Genomic DNA, 16,804 nt, shown 5'->3' with positions numbered 1-16,804 from the left:
CTGTATGCTGACACATATATATGGAATTTAAGGGAAAAAAATGTCATGAAGAACATAGGGATAAGACAGGAATAAAGACACAGACCTACTAGAGAATGGACTTGAGGATATGGGGAGGGGGAAGGGTAAGCTGTGACAAAGCGAAAGAGAGGCATGGACATATATACACTACCAAACGTAAGGTAGATAGCTAGTGGGAAACAGCCACATACCACAGGGAGATCAGCTCGGTGCTTTGTGACCGCCTGGAGGGGTGGGATAGGGAGGGTGGGTGGGAGACGCAAGAGGGAGAGGATATGGGAACATTTGTGTATGTATAACTGATTAATTTTGTTATACAGCATAAACTAACACACCATTGTTAAGCAATTATACTCCAATAAAGATGTAAAAAAAAAAAACTAAAAATGATCATTTTTAAGAATTAAAATTCTTGGGCTTCCCTGGTGGCGCAGTGGTTGAGAATCTGCCTGCTGATGCAGGGGGCACGTGTTCGTGCCCTGGTCTGGGAGGATCCCACATGCTGCGGAGCAACTAGGCCCGTGAGCCACAACTACTGAGCCTGCACGTCTGGAGCCTGTGCTCTGCAACAAGAGAGGCCGTGATAGTGAGAGGCCCGTGCACTGCGATGAAGAGTGGCCCCCGCTTGCCACAACTAGAGATAGCCCTTGCACAGAAATGAAGACCCCAACACAGCAAAAATAAATAAAAATAAAATTAATAAACTCCTACCCCCAACATCTTCTTTAAAAAAAAAAAAAGAATTAAAATTCTTTTAACTGTTTTTAAAATCTACCAGAAATTAAGTGTTACATTATTTTCTGAGGCAAAGCAATAAAAAAAAAAAAAAAACCCTGTTTGTGTAAAAACCAAACGTTTTTAGGAATACTTTTACAGCTAAAACTAATTTATGTCTGCATATCTTTGCTCAAACTTAATTTATGTTATGTTGTCATCATTTCTGTACTTTCCCTTGAAGAAACTGATTATTCAAATAATGTAAAAGAAAAAAAACATATTCTTAAGTTAATAACCTTCTCCAATTGATTAGATTTGCTATATTCAGGCTTTTACTGAATGATAATGCATATACAACTTCCAGTTTGGAGAAAAAACAATTGAGAAGCAAGTTTCTAATATTTAAAAACTGTAATTTACCCTCTCAGACTTCCAGCTCTCAAAAGGTGCAATTAAAAACACTGTCCTTGCTAAAAGAGCCAAATAAGCTAAGAAAAAAGTTTCTCTCTAAACCATAATGTCAAGTACTCTGAGCCTGAACTGAGAAAAGCAAAATTTGTTTTATTTTAAATAAAAGATGTCAATGATAGAGGATAGCAATTCCCCTCCCCTTCAAGCAATGCCCAGGCGAAAAGTACAAACCAGATCACACCAGTTCTTACTACGTGACACTACCAGAATCTAAATGTATGTCACAGAAAGGGCACCAATTGAGTCAAGTGGGTGTAATAAATTGCAAAACATCCCAAGAGCATTATTTCGTTAGTTCTATTAGTAATGCCCAATAAACAGCACCTATCAAATAAATGAAAAAGATCAATTTTGTGGGGAAGTAAATTTCATTCTCTCATTTCCAAGAGAACAAGACTAGAAACTGGAAAAGCTTAACAGAGGGAAGAAATGTAAGCATTCTACTATTACCTACTGCTAATAAAATAACATTTTAGAATGTTATTACAACTGACTTCAAAATAAAACAAAGCAAAAACCCCTCTAGGGCTTCCCTGGTGGTGCAGTGGTTGAGAGTCCGCCTGCCGATGCAGGGGACGCGGGTTCGTGCCCCGGTCCAGGAAGATCCCACATGCCGCGGAGCGGCTGGGCCCGTGAGCCATGGCCGCTGAGCCTGCGCGTCCGGAGCCTGTGCTACTCAAGGGGAGGGGCCACCCCAGTGAGAGGCCCACGTACCACAAAAAAAAAAAAAAAAAAAAAAAAACTCTAATTTTAGATTACACGTAGATTCAGATTCAAACTGCTTATTTTTAAAAGCCACTTCTTTTTTTTAAGATTTATATGTCTCAGAGCATGTCAACTGTTCATGCTATTTTATTTTATTTTTTACAATTTTTTAATAAATTTATTTATTTTTATTTATTTATTGGTTTTGGCTGCATTGAGTCTTCATGGCTGCGTGCACGCTTTTCTCTGGTTGTGGCGAGCAGTGCCTACTCTTCGTTGTGCTGTGCGGGCTTCTCATTGCAGTGGCTTCTTTTGTCACGGAGCTCAGGCTCTAGGTGCGTGGACCTCAGTAGTTGTGGCATGTGGGCTCAGTAGTTGTGGCTCGCGGGCTCCAGAGCACAGGCTCAGCAGTTGTGGCGCACGGGCTTAGTTGCTCTACGGCATGTGGGATCTTCCCGGACCGGGGCTTGAACCCGTGTCCCCTGCATTGGCAGGGGGATTCCCAACCACTGTGCCACCAGGGAAGCTGCCGTGCTATTTTAAATTGTTAAGCTTTCTTACTAAAAAAAAAAAAAAAAAAAAAAAAAAAAGTCCTTGCTCACTGACCTAAGAGCTTCCTTTAAAGTTCTCTACAGGCTTGCTCAAAATTTCAGAAAGAGTGACACTTAACCAAGATCCTTTATTAGATTTGGAAGTCAACTTATGGAACAAAGTTAGGGTTCTCCACACAGTATACTTGTTACTAGTACACTTTCAATTTCTTAAAATTCAGAGGGAAAACAAATATTCCCACAGATAAATGTTGCCTTATTTTGCTGAGCGATTTAGTAACTACAATTAAAACAGTGACTCTTTTGGCCTCAGCACAGCTAGTATGACATACTGCTAGAGCTGAATGGCCCTGTCAGTTTCTTATTTTAGCACAGCAGGTAGTGCAGGAAAGCCTGCCATATTTGAATGACTGCTAACTATAACACATGAGAAACTGCCCTGATCCATTGTAACATAAAAAACGAATTTCATGACATATGCCCTACCAGGAAACTCAAAATGTTTTATAGATATCTTTACAATGACATCTCAAATACAATAAGGATGTTGGCAGATATTATTTCATGATTACAACAAACAGACATTCAGTAGTGTGGCTACAAACAATCCAATAGTTTATTATCCTGCTTAGTGCAATTCTTAGATATTCTTTCTTTTAATTTACATTTTTAATTAATTTATTTATTTTTAATACAATTTTTAAAGGTAATTTCCATTTACAGTTATTACAACATATTGCTTATATGCCCCCTGTTGTACAATACATCCTTGAGCCTTACACTCAATAGTTTGTGCCTCCCACTCTCCCACCCTTATATTGCCCATGGAAAAAACAAGAACCTTTTCCGTGTTGGTAGAACCCCAAGTTCCATCCTTACAGATAACATGAGGCACTTAACTCTGCAAATTCCCTTGTTTGAAGTTCCAGGTTATGTTACACAAATTGGCTCCCAATGCAATCAGTTTTTGACTTTAACATTCTTTGTATTAAATTTGCTGTACAGTACGGACCAGAAGGTTAGCCTTCTTTAAATTCTACCCCTAAAAATGGATCAAAATGTATTAATATTTTGGAACTTCAGTAAACATTTCAAGGTAATCTTTATAACTTAGAGTCAGTAAACACAATTCTAAATCTTATAAGAAATTACTACATGATATATTCCAAAATCATTTCCTACAGGACAGTGTTACTTCTGAGTCACCACAACCAACTGACATGGTTTTTCATCCATTCAACAAATAGATGCTAAGCATATGTTAGGCCCAAACACCCACTGTTCAAGATCCTGAGGAACCACAAGACAGATAAAACATAACAAATGAGGTTCCTACTCTCATGGAGTTTACAACCACATGGGGGAAAACCATGAGAATGCAGCAAATAAATAAACAAACAAGAACTATTACAAACAGTGCTAAGTGATATACACAGAATTCAAATCTGGTGGTATTATATGACTGAATGGTCACTGTGGATTGGATCATCAGGGAAAGCCTCTCAAAAGAAGTGAATTTAAGCAGAGATGTGAATAGTAAAAACACGATCATGTAAAAATCAAGTAGGAAAACTTTCCAGGTGGAGGACACAGCTAGTGCAAAGGTCACAGGGTAAGAACAAGCAAGGCATGTTTAAGAATAAGAAAGAATCACAATTGTCTGAAGGAGAATCACCTCAAGAAGGTGGCAAAGTTCAGATAGGAGGGGTAGGTAGGGGTCATGTCACCAGACTTTGTAAGTCAGGGTAACATATTTTGATTTTATTTTCAGTGAAATGGAAAGCCACTGAAGGAAGCCACATAAAATCTGGAGTTGTATTTACTAAGAATTAGAATCCAACCTGGGAAAAACATATATGTTCATTAAGTCCATGTATTTGCTTGGTTATAGACTCTGCACTCAATGAAAATTATCCCAAGGCACTGAAGCAGAATTCTAGAGCTAGAAAGGATCTTAAGGAATATAAAGCTATCATTAAACGTGTACGGAAACTGAGGGCTTAAGGAAAAAAGTATCATTCAGATTGCTTCATTATGGCTGAGAGAAATGTCTCCAAAAATAAGTAAGGGCAACTAAGATGGCTGGGATAGATCCTCACCTCAAAGCTGACAATCATAAAATTGTCTTTTTATGTGTTCATAAACTGGACCACCACGGATTAGATACATATGACTCATCATGGAATTCCTTAAGTCTTTGTGACAGTTTCTGACCTCGATCTAAAGCTGAAAACTTAAATGAGGCCCATACCCAGTAATGTGTTTGGCCAATTCCATTATTCTAATCCCACCTCACTGGGTACACCACAACTTGGAGATTGATTCATCCAATGAATGGTAAGGAACCGTTATGTTCAAGGAAGTACAGTGGAAAATGAAGAACTAGAGTCTAGTAGAAGCTGTAAAACATGTACAGAAAGAGAGACACATATACACAAACACTGAAACATATATTAAACATACACAGCCATAATTCATGCAAGGTAAAAACTGCCAACATGCCTCTCAGAAAATATACACTGAAAACTGCAGGAAATACCACATTGGGTTGAAAGAATCAGAAGGCAGCATGCAAGCTGGTCCTGGAAGGATGGGTGGGATTTACAGGTGGGGAAAAGATTTTAGACAACAGGCACATCAGGGTCAAAAACATAAGTAAACTGCAACAAGGCCCTCAGGACAAGAAATCCAGAGCATTAAGTTTAGAGCAACTATTTCCAATACGATAATACTCAAATCTGAGCTGCACCTGAAGTTATGTATATTTCCATTCAGTAATGTAAGTTTTGCATCTGTATTTATCATCTTAATTAACACCAAAAAAGAGTTTTATAACATAAGGAATCTTAAACTTAGGTCAGACTATTATATTTGCTTTCCAAAAGGAATGAAATAGGATTTAAAGATTTTTGAAAACTTGCTTTTCAGTAAACAGACACAGAGCTGGAAAATCACTTACGCTGCTTGGTGCAAAAATGGCAAAGGTATATATTTAAGAAAAAGTGCAAAGTGTTTTAAATTCAGCATCTAAAACCTCAGAACACTGGGTAGACGAGAAAGTGTTGTCAACACCACAATATAAAGCAAGTAATGGTGTTATCTTTTAAAGATTAATCTATGCTACTGTTTTTCTTGAATAATATCCTGCATGACTGCTCCTATCTACAATTAATTTTCTGCCCTTTTGGAAAAGCATTGTTTTAGGGTAATTAATTCACTTGAAAACTGACAAGTAACAATATAATTGGGGGTTTTAAAAAATCTTGTTAAAAGTTCATTATATTTTTAGTAAATCATAGAACTATTTTAACATTCTCCTATCCAACTCAAGGGCAGAACATCAAAAATCAATTATCAAACTAACCACTGTGCTATTCCTAATATGTTTGTTTTCTCTTTTGTGTTTCCTAAATTCACTTTTCATTATAAGATTTAAATTTAAAAACTCCCAACAAAACAGAAGATGGTTTCACAGGTGAATTCTACCAAACATTTAGAGAAAGTTAACACCTATCCTCTTCAAACTATTCCAAAAATTGCAGAGGAAGGAACACTTCCAAACTCATTTTTTGAGGCCAACATCACCCTGAAACCAAAACCATACAAAGGAGATTGGTTCAAGATGGTAGAGTAGAAGGACGTGCTCTCACTCCCTATTGCGAGAGCACCAGAATCACGACTAACTGCTGAACAATCATTGACAGGAAGACAGTGGAACTCACCAAAAAGATAGCTCACATCCAAAGACAAAGGAGAAGCCACAATGAAATGGTAGGAGGGCTGCAATCACAATAAAATCAAATCCCATAACTGCTGGGTGGGTGACTCACAAACTGGAGAACACTTATACCACAGAAGTCCACACACTGGAGTGAAGGTTCTGAGCCCCACATCAGGCTTCCCAACCTGGGGGTCTGGCAACAGGAGGAGGAATTCCTAAAGAATCAGACTTCGAAGGCTAGTGGGATTTGATTGCAGGACTTAGACAGGACTGGGGGAAACAGAGACTCCACTCATGGAGGGCACACACAAAGTAGTGTACACATCGGGACCCAGAAGAAGGAGCAGTGACCCCACAGAAATTGAGCCAGACCTACCTGCCAGTGTTGGAGGGTCTCCTGCAGAGGCGGAGGGTGGCTCGGTCTCACCGTGAGGACAAGGACACTGGCAGCAGAAGTTCTGGGAAGTACTCCTTGGCGTGAGCGCTCCCAAAGACCACCATTAGCTCCACCAAAGAGCCTGGGTAGGCTCCAGTGTTGGATCGCCTCAGGTCAAACAACCAGCAGGGAGGAGACGCAGCCCCACCCATTAGCAGACAAGGGGATTAAAGTTTTACTGAGCTCTGCTCACCAGAGCAACAGCCAGCTCTACCCACCACCAGTCCTTCCCATCAGGAAACTTGCACAAGCCTCTTAGATAGCCTCATCCACCAGAGGGCAGACAGCAGAAGCAAGAAGAACTACAATCCTGCAGCCTGTGGAACAAAAACCACATTCACAGAGAGACAGACAAGATGAAAAGGCAGAGGGCTATGTACCAGATGAATGAACAAGACAAAAGCCCAGAAAAACAAATAAATGAAGTTGAGATATGCAAACTTCCAGAAAAAGAATTCAGAATAATGATAGTGAAGATGATCCAGGACCTCGGAAAAAGAATGGAGGCAAAGATCAAGAGGATGCAAGAAATGTTTAACAAAGATCTAGAAGAATTAAAGAACAAACAAACAGATGTACAATACAATAACTGAAGTGAAAAATACACTAGAAGGAATCAATAGCAGAATAACTGAGGCAGAAGAACGGATAAGTGACCTGGAAGACAGAATGGTGGAATTCACTGCTGCCAGAACAGAATAAAGAAAAAAGAATGAAAATAAATGAAGACAGCCTAAGAGACCTCTGGGAAAACATTAAATGCAACAATATTCGCATTATAGGGGTCCGAGAAGGAGAAGAGAGAGAGAAAGGACCAGAGAAAATATTTGAAGAGATTATAGTCAAAAACTTCCCTAAAATGGGAAAGGAAATAGCCACCTAAGTCCAGGAAGTGCAGAGAGTCCCATACAGGATAAACCTAAGAAGAAACATGCCGAGACACATAGTAATCAAATTGGCAAAAATTAAAGACAAAGAAAAATTACTGAAAGCAGCAAGGGAAAAGTGACAAATAATATACAGGGGAACCCCCATAAGGTTAACAGCAGATTTCTTAGCAGAAACTTTACAAGCCAGAAGGGAGTGGCATGATATACTTAAAGTGATGAAAGGGAAGAACCTACAACGAAGATTACTCTACCCAGCAAGGATCTCATTCAGATTCGATGGAGAAATCAAAAGCTTTACAGACAAGCAAAAGCTAAGAGAAATCAGCACCACCAAACCAGCTCTACAACAAATGCTAAAGGAACTTCTCTAAGTGGGAAACACAAGAGAAGAAAAGGACCTAAAAAACAAACCCAAAACAATTAAGAAAATGGTCATAGGAACATACATATCGATAATTAAACATGAATGGATTAAATGCTCCAACCAAAAGACACAGGCTTGCTGAATGGAAACAAAAACAAGATCCATATATATGCTGCCTACAAGAGACCCACTTCAGACCTAGGGACACATACAGACTGAGTGTGAGGGGATGGAAAAAGATATTCCATGCAAATGGAAATCAAAAGAAAGCTGGAGTAGCAATACTGATGTCAGATAAAATAGACTTTAAAATAAAGAATGTTACAAGAGACAAGGAAGGACACTACATAATGATCAAGGGATCAATCCAAGAAGAAGATATAACAATGATAAATATATATGCACCCAACATGGGAGCACCTCAATACATAAGGCTACTGCTAACAGCTATAAAAGAGGAAATCAACAGTAACACAATAATAGTGTGGGACTTTAACACCTCACTTACACCAATGGACAGATCATCCAAACAGAAAATTAATAAGGAAACACAAGCGTTAAATGATACGATAGACCAGATACACTTAACTGATATTTATAGGACATTCCATCCAAAAACATCAGATTACACTTTCTTCTCAAGTGCACATGGAACATTCTCCAGGATAGATCACATCTTGGGTCACAAATCAAGCCTCAGTAAATTTAAGAAAATTGAAATCATATCAAGCATCTTTTCTGACCACAAAGCTATGAGATTAGAAATCGATTACAGGGAAAAAATGTAAAAAACACAAACACAGGGAGGCTAAACAACATTTTACTAAATAACCAAGAGATCACTGAAGAAATCAAAGAGGAAATCAAAAAATACCTACTGACAAATGACAATGAAAACATGACGGTCCAAAACCTATGGGATGTGGCAAAAGCAGTTCTAAGAGGGAAGTTTATAGCTATACAAGCCTACCTCAAGAAACAAGAAAAATCTCAAATAAACAATCTAACCTTACTCCTAAAGGAACTAGAGAAAGAAGAACAAACAAAACCCAAAGTTAGCAGAAGGAAAGAAATCATAAAGATCAGAGCAGAAATAAATGAAACAGAAACAAAGAAAACAATAGCAAAGATTAATAAAACTAAAAGCTGGTTCTTTGAGAAGATAAACAAAATTGATAAACCATTAGCCAGACTCATCAAGAAAAAGAGGGAGAGGACTCAAATCAATAAAATTAGAAATGAAAAAGGAAAAGTTACAACAGACACTGCAGAAATACAAAGCATCCTAAGAGACTACTACAAGCAACTCTATGACAATAAAATGGACAACCTGGAAGAAATGGACAAATTCTTAGAAAGGTATAACCTTCCAAGACTGAACCAGGAAGAAATAGAAAATATGAACAAACCAATCACAAGTAATGAAATTGAAACTGTGATTAAAAATCTTCCAACAAACAAAAGTCCAGGACCACATGGCTTCACAGGTGAATTCTATCAAACATTTAGAGAAGCTCTAACACCCGTCCTTCTCAAACTCTTCCAAAAACTTGCAGAGGAAGGAACACTCCCAAACTCATTCTATGAGGCCACCATCACCCTGATACCAAAACCAGACAAAGATACTACAAAAAAAGAAAATTACAGACCAGTATCACTGATGATTATAGATGCAAAAATCCTCAACAAAATACTAGAAAACAGAATCCAGCAACACATGAAAAGGATCATACACCATGATCAAGTAGGATTTATCCCAGGGATGCAAGCATTCTTCAATATATGCAAATCAATCAATGTGATACACCGTATTAACAAATTGAAGAATAAAAACCATATGATCATCTTAATAGGTGCAGAAAAAGGTTTTGACAAAATTCGACACCCATTTATGATAAATCTCTCCAGAAAGTGGGCATAGAGGGAACCTACTTCAACATAATAAAGGCCATATATGACAAACCCACATCAAACATCATTCTCAATGGTGAAAAACTGAAAGCATTTCTTCTAAGATCAGGAACAAGACAAGGATGTCCACTCTCACCACTATTATTCAACATAGTTTTGGACGTCCTAGTCACGGCACTCAGAGAAGAAAAAGAAATAAAAGGAATACAAATTGGAAAAGAAGAAATAAAACTGTCACTGTCTGCAGATGACATGATACTATATAGAGAGAATCCTAAAGATGCCACCAGAAAACTACTAGAGCTAATAAAGGAATTTGGTAAAGTTGCAGGATACAAAATTAATGCACAGAAATCACCTGCATTCCTATACACTAATGATGAAAAACCTGAAAGAGAAATTAAGGAAACACTCCCATTTACCACTGCAACAAAAAGGATAAAATACCTAGGAATAAACCTACCTAGGGAGACAAAAGACCTGTATGCAGAAAACTATAAGACACTGATGAAAAAAATTAAAGATGATATGAACAGATGGAGAAATATACCATGTTCTTCAACTGGAAGAATCAATATTGTGAAAATGACTATACTACCCAAAGCAACCTACAGATTCAATGCAATCCCTATGAAATTACCAATGGCATTTTTTACAGAACTAGAACAAAAAATCTTAAAATTTGTATGGAGACACAAAAGACCCCAAATACCCAAAGCAGTTTTGAGGGGGAAAAAAATGGAGCTGGAGGAATCAAACTTCCTGACTTCAGAATATACTACAAAGCTACAGTAATCAAGATAATATGGTACTGGCACAAAAACAGAAATACAGATCAATGGAACAAGATAGGAAGCCCAGAGATAAACCCACGCACCTATGGTCAACTAATCTATGACAAAGGAGGCAAGGATATATAGTGGAGAAAAGACAGTCTCTTCAATAAGTGGTGCTGGGAAAACTGGACAGCTACATGTGAAAGAATGAAATTAGAACACTCCCTTACACCATACACAGAAATAAACTCAAAATGGATTAAAGACCTAAATGTAAGACCAGACACTATAAAACTCTTAGAGGAACACATAGGAAGAACACTCTGACATAAATCACAGCAAGATCTTTTTTGATCCACCTCCTAGAGTAATGTAAATAAAAACAAAAATAAACAAATGGGACCTAATGAAACTTCAAAGCTTTTGCACAGCAAAGGAACCATAAACAAGACGAAAAGACAGCCCTCACAATGGGAGAAAATAGTTGCAAACGAATCAATGGACAAAGGATTAATCTCCAAAATATATAAATTTGCAGCTCAATATTAAAAAAAACGCAGCTCAATATTAAAAAAACAAACAACCCAATCCAAAAGATTTAGAAGACCTAAATAGAAGACCTAAATAGACATTTGCCAAAGAAGACATACAGATGGCCAAGAAGCACATGAAAAGCTGCTCAACATCACTAATTATTAGAGAAATGCAAATCAAAACTACAATGAGGTATCACCTCACACCAGTTAGAAAGCATATCATCAGAAAATCTGCAAACAACAAATGCTGGAGAGGGAGTGGTGAAAAGGGAACCCTCTTGCACTGTTGGTGGGAATGTAAATTGATACAACCACTATGGAGAACAGTATGGAGGTTCCTTAAAAAAATGAAAAATAGAACTACCATATGACTCAGCAATCCCACTACTGGGCATATACCCAGAGAAAAGCATAATTCAAAAAGACACATGCACCCCAATGTTCTTTGCAGCACTATTTACAATAGCCAGGTCATGGAAGCAACCTAAATGCCCATCGACAGACGAATGGATAAAGAAGATGTGGTACTTATATATACAATGGAATATTACTCAGCCATAAAAAAGGAACGAAATTGGGTCATTTGTAGAGACGTGGACGCATATAGAGACTGTCATACAGAGTGAAGTAAGTCAGAAAGAGAAAAACAAATATCGTATATTAATGCATATATGTGGCACCTAGAAAAATGGTACAGATGAACCGGTTTGCATGGCAGAAATTGAGACACAGATGTAGAGAACAAACGTATGGACACCGAGGGGGGAAAGCAGTGGGGGGTGGGGGTGGGGTGTGATGAATTGGGAGATTGGGATTGACATGTATACACTGATGTGTATAAAACTGATGACTAATAAGAACCTGCTGTATAAAAAAATAAAGAGAATAAAGTTCAAAAATTTAAAAAAAATACAAAGATATCACAAAAAAAGGAAATTACAGGCCAATATCACTGATGAACATAGACGCAAAAATCCTCAACAAAATACTAGCAAACCAAGTCCAACAATACATTAAAAGGATCATACACCATGATCAGGTGGAATTTATCCCAGGGATGCAAGGATTTTTCAATATCTGCAAATCAGTCAATAGTGTCAGCTTCCCTAAGGAAGGAGGCCTGGGACACCTACAGCTTCCTAAAAGCAGCTCTAGATTTAGCAGACTCTCCAGGGACATGTGCTTTCATCATCACAGGAAGAGGCAAGCACCATAGCGCTTAGGAACAGCAAAATTAGTTCCATTAGAACCCATTTAGATCTCCCTGAAAGGACAAGTTCCACCATAGGAGGGTCCAATGTCCCCTTCTCCCCTTACCTTCTCACAGAAGTGGCAAAGAGAGATGTACTCTCTGTGTGCTTCTCCTTTACCTTCTTTTATGACTAAAATGTAGGTAAAACCACACTGAAAACAGAAGTCCAGCATCACTGGGATAAATAGTCTCAGGTTCCCTCTATCATGTGTCTGATGAGATTCAGCCCAGACGGCCTGAATCTCATACCTCATCTTCATATTTCCTTTATCTCTTAGAAGCCCAAATGAGAAATGACCCTAATGCAAATTAACAAAGGTGTTTGTGAGAAATACTAGATTTAAAGTTGCTGGGAGAGGACATAACAATTTTCTTCCTTAAAAATTACACATATTGGGACTTCCCTGGTGGTGCAGTGGTCAAGACTTAGCACTCCCAATGCAGGGGGCCCGGGTTCGATCCCTGGTCAGGGACTAAATCCCGAATGCTGCAGCTAAAAGATTCCCTCATGCCACAACTAAAGATTCCACGTGCCACAGCTAAAGATCCCGCATGTAGCAAGAAGATCCCAAGACCCACAACTAAGACCCGGGGAGGCCAAATAAATAAATAAATAAATATATTTTTTAATTATACATATTACCAGTAGGTATTTTGCTTCTTGCCTGTTCTGTATAAAGCATTGGTATGTGGCACTTATGGGCACATGCACACATATACACACGTAGATGATTATTTAACCTACTTTAAGAAAATGTAGTATTACAAATGTGTGTTCTGAAATAAAAATTTTAAATGTGTATTAAATGAGAAACGTTCACAATTTTTAAACCTTACAATGAATTTTTGGGGAGAAAAAAAATCAAACCCACTTACCAATAAATATAAGACTCCATGGCCTCATATATTCAAGCAACTTCTTAAGATAACAAAACTTTCGGGACTTTCCCAGTGGTCCAGTGGGTTAAGACCCTGCCTTCCAATGCAGGGCACCCGGTTTCCATCCCTGATTGGGGAACTAAGATCCCACATGGAACTAAGACTCCACATGCCACGAGGTGAAGGTATCTTAGAGATATATTTGCCAAAGGCAAGGAAACCAAAAGCAAGGAAGAATACTCTGATAAGCAACCACTGTAACAGATGGAAAAGCCAGAAAGCCATCATCACTAGGATGACTGAATCCAAGGGCTGAGCAGCTCATATAAAAATGGCAAGATGATTCTAGGGTGCAGAATCCTATCTGCACCCCAGGAGTACCATCCCAAGGGATACTATGAAACAAATGTGAATATGAACATGAGTTCAAGTTAAAGAAATCAAGGTATATGAATGAGGTTTAGTATTTAAAAGCACAAGTAGGGGCTCCCCTGGTGGCGCAGTGGTTAAGAATCCGCCTGCCAATGCAGGGAACACGGGTTCGAGCCCTGGTCCAGGAAGATCCCACATGCCGCAGAGCAACCAAGCCTGTGCGCCACAACTACTGAGCCCACGTGCCACAACTACTGATGCCTGCGCACCTAGAGCCCGTGCTCTGCAACAAGAGAAGCCACCACAATGAGAAGCCCGCACACCACAAAGAAGAGTAGCCCCCGCTCGCCGCAACTAGAGAAAGCCCACGCGCAGCAACAAAGACCCAATGCAGCCAAAAATAAATAAAAAATAAAAGCACAAGTACCTAACAAAATGACATTATCTCAAACATTTTAAAAATTGGTTTAGTGCAGTTAACAACACAGAGGAAAATGCATTTCCAGACCCCTGACTCCCGGAGTATGTAAATCACATATTAGGCAGAATACATAGGCATTCATTCAAGACTGTAAGGATTTCCCAAATTACTGTGAAATTTTAAAAAAGAAAAGATCTTTCTAACGAGTCCCACAACTATTTCCAGACTTCAAGAACTGTAACCCTTCCTGCAAAATATACTTTGCATTTTTGATTTGTCTCCGGAGTGTCACTGTTGGTGTGAGTTTTCTCTGTGGTTGTTTTTTAATGATTCAGTTGTCTGGCCTCAAGTTTAAGATCCTGTTTAATTACCTTCTGCACTTACGACCGTGGAGAGGAGACACGGCGGGGCTCACTTCTTAGCATGTGCAGCTTTATCTAAGATTCTGAACGTGACTAGTTACCAACGCCTTACGCAGACGGGGAGAAGGGAGAGAGAAGGGCTAAGACCATTTAAAACCATTATAAATTCCAGGTTTCCTATCTCTCCTTTTGTCCCTTTGACATTCCGTCTGGTAACCTGACACGTCATCCACAGCCCTGATAGTACCTTCGAGAAACCCTCTCCCCGTCTAAAAGAGACGCCTCTTCGCCCGCAACTCAGGGGGCTCACAGGCGGGCAGTCCCGGCCCCAGGTGCGGGGTCGACTCCTTCTGGGGGCTTCGCCGCTGGGCACCCCTGAGCAGTACCCTCACGGGGGCGCCCGCGACCGGCCGAGTCGCGCCGGGATCTGGAGGCACGCCTCGTCCGACTACACTTCGGACGCTCTGCACCCGCAGCCGACAGCGTGTGAGGAAGGACACGGTACAAATCTGAGGAGCCCTCGGGGTTCACGCGCAGACAGCCAGGGGGGCGTCCGCGGGGACTCCCTCCCTCCCGACCTCCGTCTCCTCTGTCGCCGCCCGACGAGCACCTCTGGCGCAGGAGCGGCAGCCGCCGGCCGGGCCCGCCTGCCGGCGCGGCTTCTCCTCCGCGGGGTCGCCGGGCCGCGGAGCCACGAAGGCCGCCAGCCGCCCTCGCACGCCCCGTCTACCCCGCCAGCCGAGGCGCCGCGTCCTTGGCGAGTGGCTTCGGGCATCCGGTGCGCGGGACCCGGCGCGTCCTCGAGCGCGCGCCCGGCCGCCCTCGCTGGTCGCGGCCCCGGGCGAGTTGCACTAACTTTCCGGGGCGGGGGAGGGGCGAGCGCCGCGGGCCCGGCTGCCCGGGCCTTACCTGTGCTCAAATTGTCGTTGATTTTCAAGGGCACCCGCAGGATGTAGACCAGGAAGAGGACGATGAAGAACCATACGGTCCAGAGATAAGTCCAAGACCAAACTATGCAGGACTTGAGCTGCTCCAGAAAGCCCGTGCCCGCTTCAGCCATTTTTCCGGCGCTGCTCTCTGCTGCCGCGGCTCTCGGTGTCTGCAGGGATGATTCACCGGCCCGGAGGCGCCACTCGCGCCGCCGCCGCCGTCGCCGCCGCCGCGGCCCCGGCGCCCCCGGAGCTCGCCCGCCGCCCGGGACGCGGGCGCGGCGGGAAATCGCGCGCGGGCCGCGGGCGCGCTTGCCTTTTTTTCCCAGCCTTAATGCCAACTCTCTGAAGGCCCCCACAAGTGGCTTTCGTGGAAGGATCACGTGGCCCTTGCCCCTCACGTTCTGATGCCATTTATATTATGCTAATATTTAGAAAGACAAGCCAAGTGGCGCGCTGAGGGAATCTCTTGACATATGTTGAGGGTTTCCTGTATGTCAGGCACTGTTCCAAGGTCTGTTTAATCTCACCTAATTCCTTCAACAATCTCCATTATATAGATAAGGGAAACTGAGGCACAAAGTGACTAAGCACTTTACCTTCAGCTCGAGCCAAAATTCATTTGCAGTATGATGGATGCCAGCGAACGAGGTCCTAACCCAACGCTCTACTTCTTTCTCTCAGAATTTAGGTTCAGAGGGATGAATAAACCCGGAGCAACTAGAAAAAATTAGATGTGCTCCTGTCACTGGTTAGTAGGCCTGAAGATAAATCATTCTGTTAAGCAAGATTTGGGTTGCACACTATTTACCTTTATTTTGTCTTCCTTGAAGCCGCACAGGGGGTTTCCAAAGACATCTTGACAAGAAGAATGTTTATCTTTCAATCTGGGGGGTGATGACAGATCAAACAACTCTCGGCCTGTTTTTAATATAAACAATTCTCCGGGATAATTTTGGCTTACTCTGAACTGGCTACTTTAAACAAGAAGTAAATTATAAACGTTTTTTGTCTATACTGAATGAAACGTTGCCTTTACCAAATGAAAATTTAAAGTCTGTTTCTGTCCATAAATAATTTCACTTTCTATGTATTGGATAGTAATAAAGCGATGGCAGTTAACCCAATCTACAGCCAAGACATTTTTAAAATTCTGAGCATTCAAGAGAATATTTTATTATAAATATTGTTTTGCTTACTTGTCATTTCCTGCATAATAAAACAAGCTCCTTTAACTTTTTACATGTATTTTATGTATTATGGCATACATAATAGAACTACTCTTACATTTTCACTAATTCCAATCTCACTCTCAGCTACTGGTTTCTCCATATATTTGATCCACTAGAGCGGTGAGACAGGCAAGGATAAGAGAAATTGACACACACATACTTTTCTATAGATATTTATTGCAGCATGCTACCAATTTTTTATCTAACAATGATGCCTGGATTCTCAGTAGAATGAAACAACATGAGTACATGAAACAT

General features: G+C 40.6%; 1 protein-coding gene across 4 annotated transcripts in view; it reads right to left on the bottom strand.

Annotated features, from left to right (window-relative positions):
• The window catches only part of ST7 (suppression of tumorigenicity 7), a 262,181-nt gene extending 246,657 nt beyond the window's left edge, over window positions 1-15,524 (bottom strand). For 2 of the 4 annotated variants that reach the window (XM_081243542.1, XM_081243544.1), the window contains exon 1: window positions 15,295-15,524. In XM_081243542.1, coding sequence (XP_081099668.1) covers window positions 15,295-15,445 — 151 coding nt within the window. In that variant the 5' untranslated portion in view covers window positions 15,446-15,524. The remainder of the gene's footprint in view (window positions 1-15,294) is intronic. The other 2 variants (XM_081243541.1, XM_081243543.1) reach the window with 1 other exon arrangement.
• Between the last annotated feature and the right edge of the window lie 1,280 nt (window positions 15,525-16,804).

Source organism: Mesoplodon bidens (genome assembly GCF_964165515.1).
Source record: "Mesoplodon bidens genome assembly, chromosome: 9".
Lineage (NCBI taxonomy): Eukaryota > Metazoa > Chordata > Mammalia > Artiodactyla > Ziphiidae > Mesoplodon > Mesoplodon bidens.
This window is presented reverse-complemented; position numbering and strand designations above follow the sequence as displayed.